The 21,695-nt window shown below is 38.2% G+C and overlaps 1 protein-coding gene and 1 pseudogene across 1 annotated transcript; both read right to left on the reverse strand.

The window, feature by feature from the left end:
- Positions 1 to 11,860: 11,860 nt before the first annotated feature.
- Positions 11,861 to 14,091, reverse strand: LOC108481536 (uncharacterized). The gene is made up of 3 exons (XM_017784655.1): positions 12,669 to 14,091; positions 12,018 to 12,509; positions 11,861 to 11,976 (listed from the first exon to the last, which is right to left on the reverse strand). Exons 1-3 carry the CDS (start codon positions 14,089 to 14,091, stop codon positions 11,861 to 11,863), a joined length of 2,031 nt encoding a protein of 676 aa, XP_017640144.1.
- Positions 14,092 to 20,467: 6,376 nt separating this feature from the next.
- On the reverse strand, positions 20,468 to 21,511 carry LOC108481535 (vignain-like; annotated as a pseudogene).
- Positions 21,512 to 21,695: the final 184 nt, after the last annotated feature.

Raw genomic sequence — 21,695 nt, forward strand, 5'->3', positions numbered from 1 at the left:
TAAGCCCTTTTATAAGCGGGCATAAGCCCTTTCGATAACGGGGCATAAGCCCTTTTCACTTCCTCCATCCATATAAAAACCCAACCCAATGCATTTATGATTACCTCATGTGCATATCATACATATCATGTGCGTATCATACATTTCATGTGCATATCATACATACCATATTTATCAAAATCCCATGTATTAAAATCATACATAAACCCTAGGGGTATAATGGTCATTTTACCTAAGGGCAAAACGGTCATTTTCATATTATAAGGGTAATCTTGTAATTTTACCAAAATTAGGGTTTCCATGTTTATTAATGATTACTTAACAATTCATGGGTGCAAACAGTGATTCTGGCCCATTTTAGCGAAAACGAGTTATTGGGCCTAAAACCCTTAATGGGCCCTACTTAGCCAATTTCGTCATCTCGGCCCATTTAGCCTATCTTCCATAACGATTTTAACAGTCTTATCATGCCATATAACGATTTCGTTTACTACCAATTTTTCCCAAATGGGCTGAAAGCCCAATGGGCCCCACTTCGACCCTCGAGGCCCAACTTACCAAGAACGCCAAAATCACACTCTTACCGCTTTCCATCGTTCTCGATCGTCGTCTCATCGATTCTAACTAACTAGTGAGCGTTAAATTGCTCACAAGTCCTCGAAATGCCGAATTTGGCATTTCGCTTTTCTACATTTATCGCTTTAAGCTATGAAAAGGGTTCGTTACACACGATTTGCGATTTTCCTTGACGAGATCTCCTATGCGATTTCTCCTATAATCAATTGTTTAACTAGATCAGCTCGCAATAATTGAACCAAAATAAGAACTTTCCAATATTAACACTTACACATTCGCCACCATCCATAATGGCCTTAGGCACCTTACCTTTGTCGCGATTGATGACTAGGCCTAGCTACTCCGCGATCCAAGCTACTCCAAAACGACACTACACCTTGCTGCTCCTTCAATAAATAAACCAAAAATATTAAAAGAAGACCCCATAAAGTCTATGCCCATATTCGCCATCTCCCTAAATTAGAGAGGTTTCGCTTTTCTTAAACTCCCTAATATTGAATTGATTAAAGCTACGAGCACTTACCAAGGTTCACTTACCCAAACGGTTTCAATCCGTGTTAACTTCGATTCAACGCAATGCAGACTCTAAAACACTAGCGTAACCCGTACCACAAGGATCCTACGAATCGGCCACCAAGTCACCCAAGGGTCTTTGTGCTTTTGGCTTTTGGGTCACTGAAGAAAAAGTGGTTATGGACCAAAAAGGGTGTTGACAAAAGAGTTGAAAGGCTTTTTTTTAAAATAACAAGAATCGGCTAAAAAGAAAAAGAACAAGTGTATACCTTTATAGAGCAATCGACTTCCTTTGACTCCTTCGGGATTTGGCTTATTAATATTCGGTTAGAAACGAGAAGAATGATAGGTTCGGCTTTTACTATAAACGAAAGAGAGGAAGAATAAGAAGTAGAGAGTTTGTGGTAGAAATAACGAAAGAGAAAAGAGAGGATTAGCTTAAGAACAATCGGCAAGAGGAGAAAGAAAAGAAGAAGGCTACATACCAAAGAAGAAATCGGCACACTAAGACCCTAATGCCGAAATTAACTAGCCTAATACCCTTCACCGAAAATCCCTCTCAAATCTCCCTTCCAAACGGCTAAGCTCTATCCTTCTCTCAAATCCTAAAATCTCTCCCTTATCCCTCCTTAATTTATGCATTTGACTTGATCCAACTCTCCTCTTACGTAATCCACTTAGGTTCCAACACTTACCCTTCCCGCACATAAAATAAATCCTCTTATTTGCCAACACAGGAATCGAACCCAGACTTCCTTATGCTCCACACGCCACCTTTTTAGGAGCTTAGTGGCGTCACCCTTGCCACTTTACTACAGCTTTTTTTTTGTGATACATTTTACCCACAACTTAATATAAGGGCACCTAGCCGTAACCCCTAACTCCTAAGTCCAAAATTTTAAAATTCTACCGGGTTTGGCCAACTCATGGGCCTTCCATAAGCCCATTAACATACCCACATTATGAATTCCATAATCACATACCAAATTTTAGAAATTTACTTAAAATATCAAGAATCGCGAAAACCCGAAAATCGGGATGTTACAACTCTACCTCCTTAAAGAAATTTCGCCTCGAAATTTACAGTCCAAACAGTTGAGGGTATCACGACGCATTGCCTCTTCGGTCTCCCAAGTAGCTTCTTCCTTGCCATGGTTCCTCCAAAGTACCTTCACCAACGGATCGACCTCCTTCTCAACACTTTGACATCACGATCAAGTATTTGCACAGTTCCTCTTCAAAGGTCAAATCACCGTACCTCAATTTCTCGTGAATCGCACGATATGAGTTGGGTCGAACGATATCGCCTTAGCATGGACACATGGAAGACATCGTGAATGCGATCCGATTCGGAGGTAACTCTAGTTGATAAGCCACCGCCCTATCCGCTTAATGATTCGATAAGGTCCAATAAACCGTGGGCTCAACTTACCCTTCTTTCCAAATCTCAAGATCTTCTTCCAAGGCGAAACTTTCAAAAGACCATGTCTCCTACCGCATATTCAATATCCTTACGCTTCAGATCGGCATAAGACTTTTGTCGATCCGCCGCCTCTTTAACCGCTTCGATCACCTTAATCTTGTCTTCAGATGTCGCCACCAACTCGCCCAAGTATTTGCCTTTCCCCAATTCGCCCAACAAGTAGGCGGCGACACCTTCGCCCATATAGTGCCTCATATGGAGCCATCTCAATACTTGCTTGGTAATGTTGTTATACGCGAACTCCGCTAAGGGCAAATGGTCCTCCCAACCCTTTAAACTCAATAGCACAACCCTCAACATATCCTCTAAAATCTGAATAACCTCTCTCGATTGTCCATCCGATCGAGGGTGAAAAGCCGATCTTGAAATCCAATCGCGTTCCCAATGCCTCATGCAACTTCGCCAAAACCGAGATGTAAACCTTGGGTCTCGATGCAAATTATCGACATGGCACACCATGCAATCGCACTATTTCCGCCACATACAATCCGCCAACTTCAAGTGAGTAATCGGTTCGGACAGTATGAAATGAGCAGATTTCGTGAGTCTATCCACAATCACCCAAACCGAATCCTTCCTAGAAGGTGTCAACGGCAACCCACTTACAAAGTCCATAGTTACCCTTTCCCACTTCCAAAGTGGTATCTTTACCTACTGTAATAATCCCGAAGGTAGTTGATGCTCGGCCTTCACTTGTTGACATGTCAAACATCTCCCAACAAATTCGGTCACTTCGCTAAGCCTAGGCCACCAATATTGCTCTCGCAAGTCTCGATACAACTTACTCCCTCCCGGATGCATAGCACAAGGTCCATTATGTGCCTCTTTCAAAATCATCAATCTCAAGTCGAGTCTTTCGGCATACAAATTCTTCCTCGAAAACAAAGAACTCCTTACTATTTAACCCAAAGTCGATTCTCCCTTCTCAACTTGTCAACCCGAGCAACCAACGACTCGTCCTCCAACTGCTGTTTAATCTGTTTCTACCCAAGTCGGTCTTACCTGTAATTCCGCCAATAAACTTCCGTCATCATACAAACGTAGACAAGCAAACATCGCCTTTAATTACGCCATCGTCCTTCGACTTAGCGCATCACCCACGACATTCGCCTTACCGGATGATACTCGATCGAATAGTCATAGTCCTTAACAACTCTATCCACCTTCACGCCTAAGATTCACTCCTTTTGAGTCGCAAGTACTTAAGACTCTTGTGATCCATATAGATGATGCATTTCTCCCCATACGTAATGCCTCCATATCTTAAGTGCAAAGATTATCACGCCAATTCCAAGTCATGAGTAGGGTAGTTCACCTCATGTGGCTTAAGTCGTCGTGAAGCATAAGCGACCACTTTACCCTCTTGCATCAACACGCACCCAAACCTACATGTGACGCATCGCAGTACACGTGAAATCCTTACCGGACTCTGCTGAATCAAACCGGCGCTTCGTCAAAACCTTCTTCGCCTCTCAAAAGCCTCTTCATCGCTTATTTGTCCAAACAAAAGGTGCTCCCTTCCTTATAAGTTTAGATTAGCAGTCTGCCGCCAACACGAAAATCCTTCCACGAATCTCCGATAATAACCTCGCCAACCCCGAAAACTTGAATCTCCGTTACCGACTTGGTGGCTTCCATTCCGAATTGCTTCAATCTTTCGAGGGTCCACCTTGATCCCCTCGGCAGACACAACATGCCCCAAGAAGGTAACTTCCTTCACCAAAACTCGCACTTACTAAACTTTGCATAAAGTTGCTTCTCCTTAACACTTGCAAAGACTACACGAAGATGCTCATCATGCTTCTCTTCCGTTTTCGAATACACCAAGATATCATCAATAAAACGACTACGAACCGATCCAAGTATGGTTGGAATACCCGATTCATCAAGTCCATGAATGCCGCGGTGCATTAGTCAACCCAAATGGCATTACCGAAACTCGTAATGTCCGTGACGAGTCCCGAACGCCGCCTTATAAATATCCCCTCTTTAACTCTTAATTGATGATATCCGAATCAAGGTCGATTTTAGAAAACACCGAGGCTCCTTTTAGTTGGTCGAACAGATCATCAATTCTTGGTAACGAATACTTGTTCTTAATAGTCAGCTTATTCAACTGCCGATAGTCAATGCACATACGCATAGTCCCATCTTTCTTCTTCTGACTTAACAAGATGCAGTGCACCCACGGGAAACACTTGGTCTTATAAACCCTCTATCCAATAGCTCTTGAATCTGAGCTTTCAATTCTACCAACTCCTTTGGTGCCATCCGATAAGGTGCAATGGACACAGGAACTGTTCCCGGTAGTAAGTCGATTCCAAACTCGACTTCTCTATTCGGGGCTAATCCAGGAAGTTCATCTGGGAATACATCCTGAAATTCCCTAATAGTCCTAACCGATTCCACCGTTATCTCCTCAAGTCTCGTTTGACTCACAAAGGCCAAGTACGCCTCACAACCTTTCCGGATCAACTTCTCGGCTCTTAACGCCGAAACAACATTGGATAAATAATCCCTTCTTTCCCCTATGACCATTATCTCCTCATCTTCGGTAGTTCTTAGTACCATCCTCTTTGCCGCACAATCCAACGTCGCCTTGTGCTTAATTAACCAATCCATTCCCAGAATAAGATCAAAATCCCGAAATGGCAGCTCCATCAAATCTCCTTCAAAGATTTTATCTTGTGTCACTAACTGATCGCCTAAAAATTTTATCTACCTTAACCGAATGTCCTAATGGACTTATTATCGATACCCCACTCACGGTCTTCTCGTGAAGCACATCCAAAGCCCCGATACATCACAAGCAACATACGAGTGGGTGGAGCCCATATCAATCAAAGCGATGTAAGGCATACTATGAATGAAGAACGTGCAGTTATAACATCGGGCGTCACCCTCCTCACGACGTCGTGCAGCATAAACTAACGTCGGTTGTCGAGCTTCAAAGATGACCAGCACCTCGCCAGGGCCCCACGTCCTCGTCTATTACCATTGCCACCTCTACCTTGCCCACGACCCTCCGTGGTGGTGGTCCTCCTCGCCGTGGTTGGACATCCCTTTGCTCTGCCGCCAGACTCTGAGTATGTCCTCCGAGGACACTCTCGAACTTATGCTCTTTTGACCCACATCGAAAACATGCTCCATTCGTTTCAAAGACTCCCCATATGCACCCTACCACAGTCCCTCGCAAGCTGCGGTCTATAAGTATTTATCGAACCTGCTCGAACCGGTTCCTCCATCCTTGCTCTTTTAACACTTCGATTCGTGGCACTCGAGGGTCCAAATCCTCTTGAATCTGGGTCGATCCTTCTCACGATTCTGCCGCTCACTCACTTCACCTCCTCGGCTATCTTAGCCTTTTCTACCAACGCAGAAAACCACGCTCCTCCGTGGAGCTATCAATATCCTAAGCTCATCGCGGAGACCATCCTCAAAGTGGATATCGCTCATATTCGGTTGCCACTATACCACTAGCATATCGACTCACCTCAAAATTTCGCCTCATACTGCCACGCCTTATCACCTTGAGTCGATTCAAGAATTCCTTTCGACGAGCATCCACATAGCTTGCTCCAACATACCTCCCTTTAAAGGCGCTTTTGAACAATTCCCGTGTTACTTGCTCAATTGGGGTACTCTCCTTACGGTGATCCACCATCGGTATGCCTCACACGTAGCAAATGACACGCTCCTCTCGGCTTTTGCTCCACCGAGCGCCTAGGTCGCCCATGATCCGCTTCTGTTGCCTCCACCAATATTCTACCACATTCGGGGCCACTCCAGATACACCCTAAATACCTCCGCTCCGTTGGCTTGAGTCGCTCCGATATAGACCCTTATTCACCGTCCCAAGATTAGCTCCACCACTCTTTTCTAAAACCCTTAACATGGCTTGGGATAAAGCGTCATCCCCGCAGACCCGATCATAAGACCAGTCTCCGTTGCTTGCACACGGTGGCTCCTCACCGGCCTATGCCCCGAGGATGAAGATTCACTTGCACCCTTCCGCGACTACGTCCATGGCCTCGCCCACGAGCTCCTCTAGTACTCATATCGAATTATCGATTTACGAATTTTATGCAATTAGTATAATGTTCCACTTGTTTATTAAGAAAATGTCTTATGTAGATATAGCAGTTCAAGGATTTTTCAGATCATCTTAGCCTAGCTACGCCTCATTCCTACCGCTTACGCTCTACCCTAGCTAAAGTCTCATAGAGGTCTCAAGACTATTCATAATATCAATATCATATATTGTAAGGAAAATATACTTACAGACTTGGTGCCGGGATTCAGATGCCACTTCTTTCTCCAATCCATTTAGAAAAACATGTTTTTGATTATCGAAAATAGAAATTGAAAATTTTGATTTGAAAACTCCTTTATTTTGAACTCTTGATTTAAAATGAAAAATTGGTACCCTTTTACCTATATTTCTCCGCAACCATATTTAAAATGAACTTTTCAAAACTATTTTCCAAAATACCCTTCTTAGGCCTAAGTTTTCGAAAACATTTTGGACCCGATCCACAATAGAGTTGTTGCAACCTAGGCTCGATACCACTAAATGTAACACCCCAAACCCGGCCAGACGTTATGGTAGAATCAAGTGCCACATTGGAGTTGAAAACCCACGTTCCGTTTTAATGTTTTAAAACCATATATTTTATTGAGTTAACAAAGTGTATGGAAGTCGGGCACCGGTAGGTATCCGAGACGAAGAGGTGAGCCATGAAGGTCGCTAAGTACCAAGCTCTTTGATTGGAACTAATCCTAGACATGCCCACAACCATAGCCACACTTTGTTATATCGAGTTTAAATTTGTTTAAGTGGACGTCTTTGATAAATCGATTAATCGTGATGTTGAGATATTTTAAAACAAATATCGTTTTGAAAACACGCCCTAAGTCTAGCCCATTTGAATAATTATTAACCAATTTTTTAAAGGTTATTAAAATTAAAATAATCCCGAAAAAAATGAAAGGAAAGTTAAAATTGGCCTTATTACAACCCAAAAGTAAATAATAATTAAAGTAATTAAAATGAAAACCAATACTTGTTTAAAAGCCCAAAGATGATCACCGTGGCCACTCCAAATCCTCTCCGACCCAAGTCCTCACATCAAGGCTCACCTGCAAGGTTAAGGAAGGGGGGTGAGTTTGGAAACTCATTGTGCAACAAGCCCTTTCGAGCCCAAAACAATAACGGCCTATTGGGTCTAAGCCCAAATCCAATCTCAATCATGCATTTGGTAGTAGCCTTTTCATATTTCATATTTCATAATCTTGGGTCAAGCCTTTTCATGTTTCATATTTCATAATCTTGGGTCAAGCCTTTATCAGAAATGTAGATGGCCCTTAGGCCCATTTCAATGTCACATATAATTTCAATGAAAGAATGCAATCCATTTGGGAGACTACTCAACCCACCATCCGCTACTCTCCATCCGTACCAACCAACACACCATGTGGGATTAACTCGACCCACCCCGCCAAACTCTCCATTGGCAAGATAGATGCTTTATCATATAACCGAGGCCTAGCCTCTTTTAATAACTGGGCCAAAGCCCTTTCAATAAGCAGGGCATAAGCCCTTTTATAAGCGGGCATAAGCCCTTTCGATAACTGGGGCATAAGCCCTTTTCACTTCCTCCATCCATATAAAACCCAACCCAATGCATTTATGATTACCTCATGTGCATATCATACATATCATGTGCGTATCATACATTTCATGTGCATATCATACATACCATATTTATCAAAATCCCATGTATTAAAATCATACATAAACCCTAGGGGTATAATGGTCATTTTTACCTAAGGGCAAAACGGTCATTTTCATATTATAAGGGTAATCTTGTAATTTTACCAAAAATTAGGGTTTCCATGTTTATTAATGATTACTTAACAATTCATGGGTGCAAACAGTGATTCTGGCCCATTTTTAGCGAAAACGAGTTATTGGGCCTAAAACCCTTAATGGGCCCTACTTAGCCAATTTCGTCATCTCGGCCCATTTAGCCTATCTTCCATAACGGTTTTAACAGTCTTATCATGCCATATAACAGATTTCCGTTTACTACCAATTTTTCCCAAATGGGCCTGAAAGCCCAATGGGCCCCACTTCGACCCCTCGAGGCCCAACTTACCAAGAACGTCAAAAATCACACTCTTACCGTTTCCATCGTTCTCGATCGTCGTCTTATCGATTCTAACTAACTAGTGAGCGTTCGCTTGCTCACAAGTCCTCGAAATGCCAGAATTTCGGCATTTCGGCTTTTCGGCATTTATCGCTTTAAGCTATGAAAATGGGTTCGTTACACACCTGATTTGTGATTTTCCTTGACGAGATCTCCTATGCGATTTCTCCTATAATCAATTGTTTAACTAGATCAGCTCGCAATAATTGAACCAAAATAAGAACTTTCCAATATTAACACTTACACATTCGGCCACCATCCATAATGGCCTTAGGCACCTTACCTTTGTCGTGATTGATGACTAGGCCTAGCTACTCCGGCGATCCAAGCTACTCCAAAACGACACTACACCTTGCTGCTCCTTCAATAAATAAACCAAAAATATTAAAAGAAGACCCCATAAAGTCTATGCCCATATTCGGCCATCTCCCTAAATTAGAGAGGTTTCGGCTTTTCTTAAACTCCCTAATATTGAATTGATTAAAGCTACGAGCACTTACCAAGGTTCACTTACCCAAACGGTTTCAATCCCGTGTTAACTTCGATTCAACGCAGTCGCAGCTCTAAAACACTAGCAGAACCCGTACCACAAGGATCCTACGAATTGGCCACCAAGTCACCCAAGGGTGCTATGCTTTTGGCTTTTGGGTCACTGAAGAAAAAGTGGTTATGGACCAAAAAGGGTGTTGACAAAAGAGTTGAAAGGCTTTTTTTTAAAATAACAAGAATCGGCTAAAAAGAAAAAGAACAAGTGTATACCTTTATAGAGCAATCGACTTCCTTTGACTCCTTCGGAATTTGGCTTATTGATATTCGGTTAGAAACGAGAAGAATGATAGGTTCTGCTTTTACTATAAACGAAAGAGAAGAAGAATAAGAAGTAGAGAGTTTGTGGTAGAAATAACGAAAGAGAAAAGAGAGGGATTAGCTTAAGAACAATCGGCAAGAGGAGAAAGAAAAGAGAAGAAGGCTACATACCAAAGAAGAAATCGGCACACTAAGACCCTAATGCCGAAATTAACTAGCCTAATACCCTTCTGCCGAAAATCCCCTCTCAAATCTCCCTTCCAAACGGCTAAGCTCTATCCTTCTCTCAAATCCCTAAAATCTCTCCCCTTATCCCTCCTTAATTTATGCATTTGACTTGATCCAACTCTCCTCTTACAGAATCCACTTAGGTTCCAACACTTACCCTTCCTGCACATAAAAATAAATCCTCTTATTTGCCAACACAGGGAATCGAACCCAGGACTTCCCTTATGCTCCACACGCCACCTTTTTAGGAGCTTAGTGGTGTCACCCTTGCCACTTTACTACAGCTTTTTTTTGTGATACATTTTACCCACAACTTAATATAAGGGCACCTAGCCAGAACCCCTAACTCCTAAGTCCAAAATTTTAAAAATTCTACCGGGTTTTGGCCAACTCATGAGCCTTCCATAAGCCCATTAACATACCCACATTATGAATTCCATAATCACATACCAAATTTTAGAAATTTACTTAAAATATCAAGAATCGCGAAAAACCCGAAAATCAGGATGTTACAGTCCCGATATATCGTTTGTTGATTGAGCAACATGCCAGAGAAGGGGTAAGCTATTCCAATATTCGCGACATGTAATTACTTTATATATCTTACTCAAACCGTGTGAAATTTTAACCATGGTATTAATTGTGCAGTTTATTTGGATGCCATATCGTAGACTAGAAATTGTGGCCGTTATATCATCTTCTGCCTACATTCACTCTCAATTGTGGTGTACTAACACAACAATTATCAGTTTTAATGTAGTCGAGTGGTACCATGGGGATCGAGTACTACGACAGTTTAGTTGCATCCAGTATATCCCGGATCCGCCAAAGGAGGTGGGGAAGGTTCACGACATCAACAAGAGAGGGAAACATGGAATGCATTGGGGGATTGTGCACCGGAGATATATTGCGGTGTGGGATAATCGAATGGGTCGAAGACATCGGATGGATATGTCTTCCGATTTGCAACCATCGCTAGAGTACATGCAATGGTACTTTAGTATGGGAAAGCCATATTTACTTCGTGCCCAGTCGACTGTAGTCCCCCCGCACGTGCAGTGACCTGGGCATACGAGCCAGTGGCCAATATAGAGCCCGATCCACAACTAGATCTCGAGCCCAAGTGAAAGGTAGAGCCTGAGGTACAGCTTGAGGCCGAGTCCGAGCAATCGCATTCACATTCGGCTGGTACTTCTTATCATCCGGATTTTCCAGACAATGACTATTTCCTGGGCTCGTCAAGGGGCAGATACCATTACGGGTTTGATATCTTTGGGTCGTCTCCATCGCAAAGACAAGACTTCTCTCGGCCAGATCCCCTCAAGACAAAGACTAGCCTCGACCCATATCCACCACAGTACTTCACTCCTCCTGGGATGTATCCGCTGCAGCATGACACTCCTCCCAGCTCAAGTTCATCGATGCCATTCGAGCCATATGATTTTTCTTCCATGTATCAGACACCCTCATCTACGACTAAAGAGGATGTTGGTCGTCGTGATCACCCACAACGTGAATGTCGACCTCCGAATAGGTATACCCCTAGGACCACACCATCTAACTATCAACTTTAGGGGATTATTGGGTTTTGATATTAAAAATTTCGTATTTCTTTCTATAATTAGATTAATTGGAATTTTAAAAATTGTAACAAAATTTGACCATAACGTAAATTAGATTAATTTGGACATGTTGAACATTAAAACACTAAAACTTAATAAACTTAGTCTTGTAATATAAATTAAATACATTACAACATTAATCTAATTGGAACAAACTTTGCAATATAATTTTTTTATATAAATTAAATACATTACAACATAGGCTCAATTCCTACCCGATCGTGACGATTGTCCAATATGATGTTTCACTGCGGGCATTTACTCCGATTATGACCAACTAACCTGCATAATCCACAACGCTTACCATCAGATTTCTCTCTAATGTCCATCTCATTATGAATTCTGGATGATTGCGGATGACCTCTCGGATTCCTGCGTAGCCCTCTGTTTAGGACAAGCTCGAAAGTCGTTGGAGGCACCTCTCACGTAGACAAGTCAGGCAGGACGGGGAACTCATTTTCCCAGATACGTAACATGCGCTCGAGTGTGTACACATCATCGACAAATTGTTCAACATTAAGGTTCACCTTAGCACACGCTGCCACGACATGCTCACATAGATAATGAAGTGTTTAGAACCTCCTGCAATCACACCGTCTGTTACGGAGGTCAACTCCATAGGACCTAAGTGGTATACCAGTCGACGACCGATGGTCTCTGTAACACGAAATGTTTCATGGCATCGTGAATATATTTCTATATTCATCGACCTCGCCATCCGACTGTTTGCAACCATTGCATCCCTGACATCTTCGACAAACACGTGTGCCGCCTCTATCTTGTTGACTTGTTGCTGACCCATTCTTGGCATCAAGGTTGCCAACCTATAAAATGTAGCCAAAAAGACAGATAAAATCGGAAGATGTCGTGTTTTCAACAACACAGCGTTGACCCCCTCCACTAAGTTTGTGGTTATTTGACTATAACGAAAGCCCTCATCAAAACTTTGAGCCCATTGCCACGGCTCTATAGTACCCAACCACTGTTGGAAAGATGTGTTCGTTTGACCCTCCATATCACTCTCAAGTCGAGCCATTCTTTGGCAAAAAATATGTGGCTCCAGCTCGTACACTGTATATGTATTAAGGAAAGATAAGTTACAGTATTGGCCTAAAGCATTAAAACATATGTTGAAAAGATGAGGTAATCATTTACCCATTTTCACAACTTGTCTCTTCCAGTCTGCATTCTTATAATCTCGATGAAAGTTAGCCGCGATGTCCTGGATACAGTAAATAGATCTCCATGGTACACCAGAATGCCTAATGGCGACACTTAATCCTTTCCCTCTATCGGAGATGATGCAAATATTATCGTTGCTAATAACATCCCTCTGCAAGTTGGTAAGGAAGAATTCCCATGATTCCATGTTCTCCTTATTTACGATAACAAAAGCTATCGGGAGCACGTTCCTATTGTCGTCTTGAGCAACCGTAAGAAGTAAGATCTGTGTATATTTTCCATATAGCCAGGTCCCATCTACTTGTACAAACGGCTTGCAGTGGGGAAATACGCGCACACATGGATCAAACATCCAGAACATCAGATGGAAAATTCTTTTTCCTGGCTGTAATTGGTCATCCGGGCCGTAATAAGGTCGTGTCTGTAACTCAATGATAGTCCTTAGTACGTACTCCCGCATAGTGGCTATCCATCCCTGTAACTCGTTATACGATGCATCGAAATCCCCATAAAATTGCTCCATTGCCATTTGTTTAGCTATCCACGCCTTTCGATATGATACTTGATACTGAAACCGTACCTGCATTTCGGCAATCAGTACTGAAAATTTAATGGTCGGCATGTCCTTCACCATTGGCATGATAAACGTACAGATAGTTTTAGAATCAAGTTTTCCATGGTCTTCAGTCATACATATTGATGTGCATGTGTGAGGCCCAACAAATTTTCGTATCTCCCACATCTGCGATTTTTGAATAAATGCAGCTCGTACACGCCAATTACAGCCTTCCGCTGACTTCCAACACTCTCCAATATATAATATCGGTTTAGACACTGCAACTTTGTAATCCATTGATATATTCATGCTATACCGCTTAATAGCAAATACACACTCTTCTTTACTTTCGAATCTCTGGCCTACCAATAACTCCTCATGTTGAGAATTTACGGCCAGCCAGTGAGCAGGAAGTATTTCAGGGTACTCCGGAAACTCAGCTTCATGCGCCACATTGGGGTCTATGAGCGACATATGTGGCCCAAGGTTATTGTGTATCACAACACGTCGCATCTGGTTCCCCACTGAAGACGCGTTAATATTTCCATCGTCATTCACATCTTCATTGTCAATATCATCGGGGACATCGTCCACATCAGGATCACTATCACTATCGACCTCTTCATCACAAGGATCACTATTATCGTATCCATCATCACTAACCACATCAATATCGGGTGTAACATTAAGATTGATATCGATCCCACGTATAGTCGATTCACTATCAACGTACAATATTGGAGCCACCACGCACGGTTCTTCAATTGCATGTTCTTCACCATATGCAGTGAGATCTTCATTCTGCTCCATATCGGCTAACTCAACAAATAAGTGAATCGGTGAATTTTTGTCACTCCCATTCCCATAGTAAAGAGCTATCGTTGTCTCCACGTCTTCATCGTCTACAAGTTCCATTTTGGTGAATTTGATAGGATCTATCGAAACTGGAAACTTGTAGAAAAATTTTGAGATCCTTCTCCCACAACGTCTAACAATTTTTACGTTAATTCTTCCCTTCATATCATCCAACGAGACATTTCTATTAAATCTCATTGCTATTTGTTGCCGACATTCAAATATGCATCCAACGATTGTTGTTAAGATGATTCCATCGAAATAAACGCATACAAAAAACTGATTATCCATCTTCAATACTCAATCTGTTAAAAAAATAAACAAAATTTCTCAAAACAATTTCGAACAATAAATAAATTACTTAAATACAAAATTAATTAATCAATATGCAATTTTTTTCATTCATAAGCCCATACTTTTTCAGTTCTCATTTTGTACATGAACAACATTTATCTTTACATTTAACCACTTATATTCAGTTCTACATTTTCTTCCGTCTCCGATCCCGTATCTTCATCTGAGAAATTCTCTACAATCCAATTTAGAAATTCTTGATTCTCTTCATATTCATATTCTACAATCCAATATGGAAATTCCTCGGAATCTTCTGCCTCTTCAATCTTTATAACTGGTATTGAATATATAAGTTCTCTTGGTAATTTCCTAACAACTAATTTATCCATCCATGGTTTGTCAAACACATTTTGCTTCCCAATTAACTTTCGTGAACCTATACTTTGTCTAGCTATTTTCCTTGCTCCATAAGATATTATAAACTTCGCGAAGTTTATAACTAGATTCCAATAGGTTCGTGGTATCGATGTCTTCCAAAGTTCGTCTAAAATGATTTGATGCCCCTGTTCTATTAATGTCCCTCTAAGGGTTAAGTATTGCACTTTATTTTTTCTAATCATTTCATGACCCATCCAAAACACTTTTTGCATCTTTTGATTTACGGTAATAAGGTGTTGAACAATGTCTTCTTCTGGTTTCATTCTATAATCTTGCACTTCTCTCATCATCTTATCAGCTTTCTCCCTTTGTGCTAAACTTATTATCTCATCAGACAATACCAAATATGTTGCTATTTCTAACAATATGTATAACAAAAATATTTTTAGTTGTTATCACTAATTAACAATTACTTTATAATAGTTTTACTAACATAAAAACTTTCAAATATATTTAAAAATTTTAAAACATAAAATTCACAATAAACACATAATTAATCTAAACACAAAACTTACTAACATTTCACAATAAACAAAATAAATTTTAAAACAAAACATAAAAGTAACACTAAACAAACTATATAATACTAACAAAATAATTTTTCTTATCATAATCTATTTTATTTAAAAATAACAACAAAAAATTACCTTTTCTTTTCTTTCTTCTTCTCCTTTCTTTCTATCTTCTTCTTCTGTAAATTTTTTTTTCCAATCTGGTAGAGTCGAATGGAGGGGGCAGGGTGAATATATACTAGAGGGGTCAAAGTTGTGAGAAAGGCACCATTGGTGCCGCCTGTGGGGTGCCCTCCACTGGTGCCGCCTGTGGGGTACCCTCAATTAATATTTTATTATTTTTTTCAGCCTTTTTTTTTCTTTTACCTGGAAATGTCAGAAGTGGCAGAAATTTGAGGGTGGTGCCGCCTATGCACCACCCTCCATCACTTGCAATGGCCTATTTTTGTACATAATTTTAAGGGCATCCTATTTTGGTTTTTTTCATATTATTATAGTAAAAATCCCGATTAGACATATATAATTAGGACTCAAATAATTTATAATTAAGTTTCAGGTTTTCGCCTATTAATTATAAACTTATTTAGTTATGAAGTCATTCCACTATAGTATCGTGATTGAGCTCTCTCTAATGACATACCATTATGAAAGTAACTTGATTAGTACTTGTCCAATGACCTTGTCATGACCTTGACAAAATATATATTTAATTTTAGTTAATATTATGCTTTATTTTTGTTATATTTGTTCATATTTTGAATTTCAATTTATAATTTTATATTGATGTAATATAATGAATACTAATTTAATTATGTTTCATATAAATTTTATTAAACAAAAATATAATAAATAATTATATAAATTTTGAAATTTATATAAGATATTAATATAAATTATAAGAAAATTTACAATGTTAATAAGATAATCATCTTTATCATACAATTATAATTAAACACTTGAGTTTGAAATTATGATAACTCATAAGTCACAATTAAGTCAACGTAAAATTTTGTTGAAATGAGGGGTATTTGTTTTGTAAATAAAAATTGTGGTTAAATTAGTGTTTGGAATTATGGTTACAGTTTCAATCATAAAATTAAAAGTGCGAAAATAATAAAAAGAAAGTCGAGATTATTTACGTAGTTCGACTTTAATTTACGTTTCTCGGGTTTTGTCCAAAGCAATGATCCACTATCTTTCTCATAGTACAACCAATGATTTAAGTCCTAACACTAGTCTAACTCTCACAAATTTAGCAACCTCACCATTGTATAAATACTAGATCACTCTCCCACTAAGTTTCCCCCTTGAAAGCTTAGTTTTACAATTCAAGAGACTCTTTTAATTGCTTAAAAAAAAAAAACAATGCACCACATAAAATAGTTCCTTACTTGAATCAATTTGTGTTGTATCAAGCTCTTAATCTTTTGGTTACTTTCTCATTCTCTCAAATAACCTAGGCAAAACTTAAGTTTATACAATACTTAAGTTTTCTTTACATAATAGTTAAATCTAACCCTATGGCATGCCAACTGTATCTAACTTTGCCCGAATAGTTAATAGGATACCAATGATCCAATTACATGTTATAACCAATTCACATATATATCATATCATATCATATCATATCTCATTTCATTTCATCATCAATTCACATAATATGCCATTATCAATTACATATCATGTTCATTTATGTTAAGCGTATTTCAATTCAATTAATCTCAACACATTATCATTCAACATGAAACAATTCATACGAAAAACATAAGCTTACCTCGATGATTAATCATGCAACCAACACGTATATGTATAAAAATATAATGATATCGAATTACAAAAGTACAAATTGAATTTCCAGCAACTCGCCTCTGATTCTCGACTTTTCCTTCTCTCACGATAGCCCGATGTCGTATTAGCTATGTTCGATAATTTAATAGTAAAAATAGTATTAATTTACACCCAATTTATATCCAAATACATAGCCACTTTTATTTTTTATTTTATCTAAGTTAGTCCCTATACCCGGGATACACAATTTTTCGATATCTAACATCATGTCAAAATCCGATTTCACATATTTCTATTAGGGGACCCTTTATTTTATATTCATAGTATAATGTCATGACAATTTCCAATTTATTCAATTTAGTCCCTAATGTTACAAATCTATCTAACAAGTTCAATTTACTTTTTAATTTAGTCCTTATCATCATCTAAGCCTATTAACTATCATATCCTTCAAATTAAGCCCCCAATAATCAATTTCTCTTTAATGGTAACTTGCTAAAAACTTAACAATTGAACAAATTAATAAATGAGATAGCTAAATCAAGCCTCCATAATCATAAATCTACAAAAATTATAAGGAAAAGACTTGATTACGTTAATCAACTGTTGGCCAAATGTTTAAATGAACTAAAAGCTTTCTTTCTTTATTTTTCTATAGCATGGACAGTTGGAACTGTTGAGTATGACTCCTATTTCAGTCAAATTTGAGAAATAATTTTCCGGTTAAACTCCGTTTATTTGTTTCAATCAAACTTTGATTAGTCTAGATTATTTTATTATTAATTGACCTAGAAATTTAGCCTATAAATAGACTTTTTACAACTTTAGAAAATACAACCATTAGAGATTGGAACTCATAACACTTTTGGAGGATTTTTGTGCTTACGTTTTTTGGGTTTTAGGGTTTAGTTTTTATCTCCATCTTTGTACTCTTCATTCTTTGCCATTATAGTAAAATTATATTTACCCATGGTTTTTTATCCTCTTTGGAGGGGTTTTTCCATGTTAAATTTGTGTGTTCAATTTCTCAATTTCTTCCGCTAATTTTACTTGTTTGTTGCTTAATCAGGTCGATCCCTAACAAGTGGATCCTAGATTCGGGATGTTCTTTCCACATGTGTCCCAATAGAAAATGGTTCTCCACATACAGTTCGGTTGAAGGTGGAGTTGTGTGCATGAGAAATGATTCATCTAGTAAGGTAATTGGTATTGGTACTGTTAAAATTAGGATACACGATGGGACGTTTAGGACAGTCTTAGATGTCATGTATGTACCTAATTTACGAAAGAATCTCATCTCCTTGAGTATTTTAGACTTGAAAGGATGTAGAATCAACATCGAGTCGAACGACATTAAGGTATCTCGTGGAGCTCTAGTTTTGTTTAAAGGTAAAAGGACCAACAATTTTTATATTCTAGAAGGTTCTACAGTGACTAGTGAAATTGGATGTCCTTCGTCCGTTACGAGTCAAATTCAACTCGTTTGGAGCAAAGACAACTTGGTCATAGGAGGGAAAAATGTACGACCGTTTCGTTGAAGAGAGGTTCTCTTTTGGATGTAGGTTTTGAAAAGTTAGGGAATTGTGTTTGTGAAAATCAAACTCGGGTTACTTTTGATTTGGTAGTGTACAAGTCGAAGACTAGAAGTCTTCCAATTTTTAAGCATAAATTCGACTTAGTTAATTCTCTTCATAGTTTAAGATAGGCCTGTGGTGGGCTTTGGCAAAGATGGTGTTGTGAAAATATGAGTCAATGTGGAGATTTGTTGGGTATGACTCTTATTTTAGTCAGATTTGAGAAATAATCTTCCAGTTAAACTTTATTTATTTGTTTCAATCAAACTCTGATTAGATTAAATTATTTTATTATTATTTGAGCTATGAATTTAGCCTATAAATAAGCTCTTTTACAATTTTAGACAATACACCCATTAGAGATTAGAACTCATAACACTTCTGGATAATTTTTGTGTTTACGTTTTTTAGGTTCTTTTTTTTTTTGGGTTTCAGGGCTTAATTTTTATCTCCTTCTTTGTACTCTTCGTTCTTTTATCGTTATAGTAAAATTATCTTTACCCGTGATTTTTTATCCTCTTTGGAGGGGTTTTTCCACATTAAATTTGTGTTCAATTTTTTAATTTCTTTCGCTATTTTTACTTGTTTGTTGCTTAATCAGGTTGATCCCCAACAGAAACAATGCTTAATCAGGTTGATCCCCAACAGAAACAAACGGAGAAGATGACAATCTTCCACCCAATTTAGTTTACATACTTAGATTAATATTAGCTTAGTTTAATTAACCATATTTAATTAGTTAATTAAGAAATGATTATGTATATTTTAATAATAAATTAAACAAAGTGGAATTAACCATCATCATCTCCTAACTCATATCAAATAATGGTTAAATAACCATTTTGATCCTTTGGATAATTGCTAAATAGGTCCTCAAGTCTTTTCTAATTTAAAACTCAATAGCGATTGGACTTTTACAATTTAATCCCTAAATTTTAATTAACCAATTTTTTTTGTTAAATTACTTAACCAAACTTTAATATATTTTCATAATAACTTCATTAATCTTTATATTTCATCCTTGTGAACTCGGTTTGCAGAAATAAGGTTCTAAAACTGTATTTTTGACATAACTTAAAATCGGGTCGTTACATTATGGGTTACGAGCTTGATGGTAGCCTCAATGCTATTTCAACACCAACTAGCAATATTCAATGGTAATCACTTGATAGTGGAGGCTATGATACCAATTGTTGGGGATACTAGGTTATATCTCACACAAATGGAACTTCAAATCTGAACAACAATACTAAACTAGGACACCAAAGCCAAATTGAAGCTACCCAAATGAAACGAATTAACCTGACAAATTACTACTAAATATTAAGATGCAATAAAAAAATCAAGTGATACAAATAATAAAGGAGAGAACACACCAAAGTAAAGACACTTAGCACCTTACTTATGTCCTTAAATACTAACACCGAATAATAACTTTACTATCAACAAAAACACAAATTACAAACTAATCAAACCTTAATTAAAAGGATTGCCCAAATATATACCAAAGTATTCTAATGAAAGTAGGAGAGAACAAATGGTTGGGGATAATTCAAATGTAGGCTTAATGCCTTCTTATATACTATATGTGAGGCCACATATTTTCTCTCATTTTTATGTAGGATTTATGTGAGCCAATAATCAACAAATACGTAATTTTCATATGTATCTAGTTGTAATAAAATTTCTAAAATAGATAAAAAGAAAAACAAACTCAGACAAAAAAACTCAATTATGATTATCGTAACTTATTAATGTCCTCGAAAATTGATCAAGTAGTGCAACTAATTTTATTTAGTTCATGTATTGGCAGAGAAATTGTCTATTATATCAACTTATAATACTGGATATATACGAAGCTTTCATGGCAATACCACATAAGCCACCTTGCTTATTCACATTCCTTTGAATCCTCATGTATCCGTTTTCACCCCAAGCTTTTCCCCATGAATTCTTAACCACCCAATAGTCTAAACCTTCAATACTTGTCCCATATCCAACAATGGTGACTGCATGGGTGAAAGAATTTCCACAATCTCATGTAATCACTCCACCATTGTAAAACTGAAAGTCTCGTCCATGGCCTTCAAGTGCAACCGAGACCGGTTGATTTGCGACGACCTTAAGCAGCGCTTGTTCGTCGTTTATAGGCACCATTTGATAGCCTTTGATTATGACGTCAACTTTGTTTATCTGTTTCTCAGTGTCGCAAGTTTCTTGCATTGATTGATATGGGTAGCCTTCTTCGGTGGTTATTCCTTGGTTTTGGATAATGTAGTCGAAAGCATTCATCATCCATCCTCCATTGCACCCTCGGTTTCCTCCATTTGTGCTGCAATCCAACAGTTGTTGCTCAGATAATGAGATTAATTTACCAGTTTTGATTTGGATTATCCCTTCAATGTCTGCCACTGCTGAAAATGCCCAACAACATGCTACAAAAGTAAACCAACAATAACCCTTTGTTAATAAGTATGTATACTAACATTAGGTTTTTTTTTTTTTTCAATCAATCGAGCACCCTATCATTTCAACAGAGAGATTTGATTTTTCTTAAAAATATATTGAAAGGTATAAAGTTTTTATATTAGACAGATAGTTTAACAATTTAATATACTCAAAATTTGAAGCACAGAATTTGAAATACGATGATCTAATTAAGCAAATATAATAAATACTTTGCAAGTGTGTAAACTGGGACTTACAACATTCACCCTGACACTTAATGGGAGTGACGGTACCTTTCTCCCTCCAATCGATGCTCGTCGGAACATCTGAGAAGCTTTCATACATAAATGATGTTGATTGGGACATAGTGGAATTCTCCCCCATCTTGTATCCAGTGTGAGCTACAATAAATTCATCATGTGTCATATCTGCAAATTTATTGGGACTTAACTTAAAACTTTTATTTTTGTCATTGTTAAAATTCTCAATATATTTCAAGTTGTCCTTAAATATATTAAGACGTTTTTCCTTCTCTAATTTGCTCTCATATTTTCGACTGTAATCAACTATCCATCGCTCATGTTTGTCAACAATGGCGCTTTCATAAATT

The sequence above is a fragment of the Gossypium arboreum genome, chromosome 5 (genome assembly GCF_025698485.1).
Source record: "Gossypium arboreum isolate Shixiya-1 chromosome 5, ASM2569848v2, whole genome shotgun sequence".
NCBI lineage: Eukaryota > Viridiplantae > Streptophyta > Magnoliopsida > Malvales > Malvaceae > Gossypium > Gossypium arboreum.

What these genes read in the sequence shown, in the direction of transcription:
- LOC108481536 (XM_017784655.1), bottom strand. Translation starts at nt 14,091, where the DNA reads ATGGAACTTGTAGACGATGAAGACGTGGAGACAACGATAGCTCTTTAC. An exon ending in ACCATGGAGATCTATTTACT is followed by an intron (nt 12,510 to 12,668) that starts GTATCCAGGACA and finishes ATACATATACAG; the next exon opens with TGTACGAGCTGGAGCCACAT. An exon ending in AGACGGTGTGATTGCAGGAG is followed by an intron (nt 11,977 to 12,017) that starts GTTCTAAACACT and finishes ATGTCGTGGCAG; the next exon opens with CGTGTGCTAAGGTGAACCTT.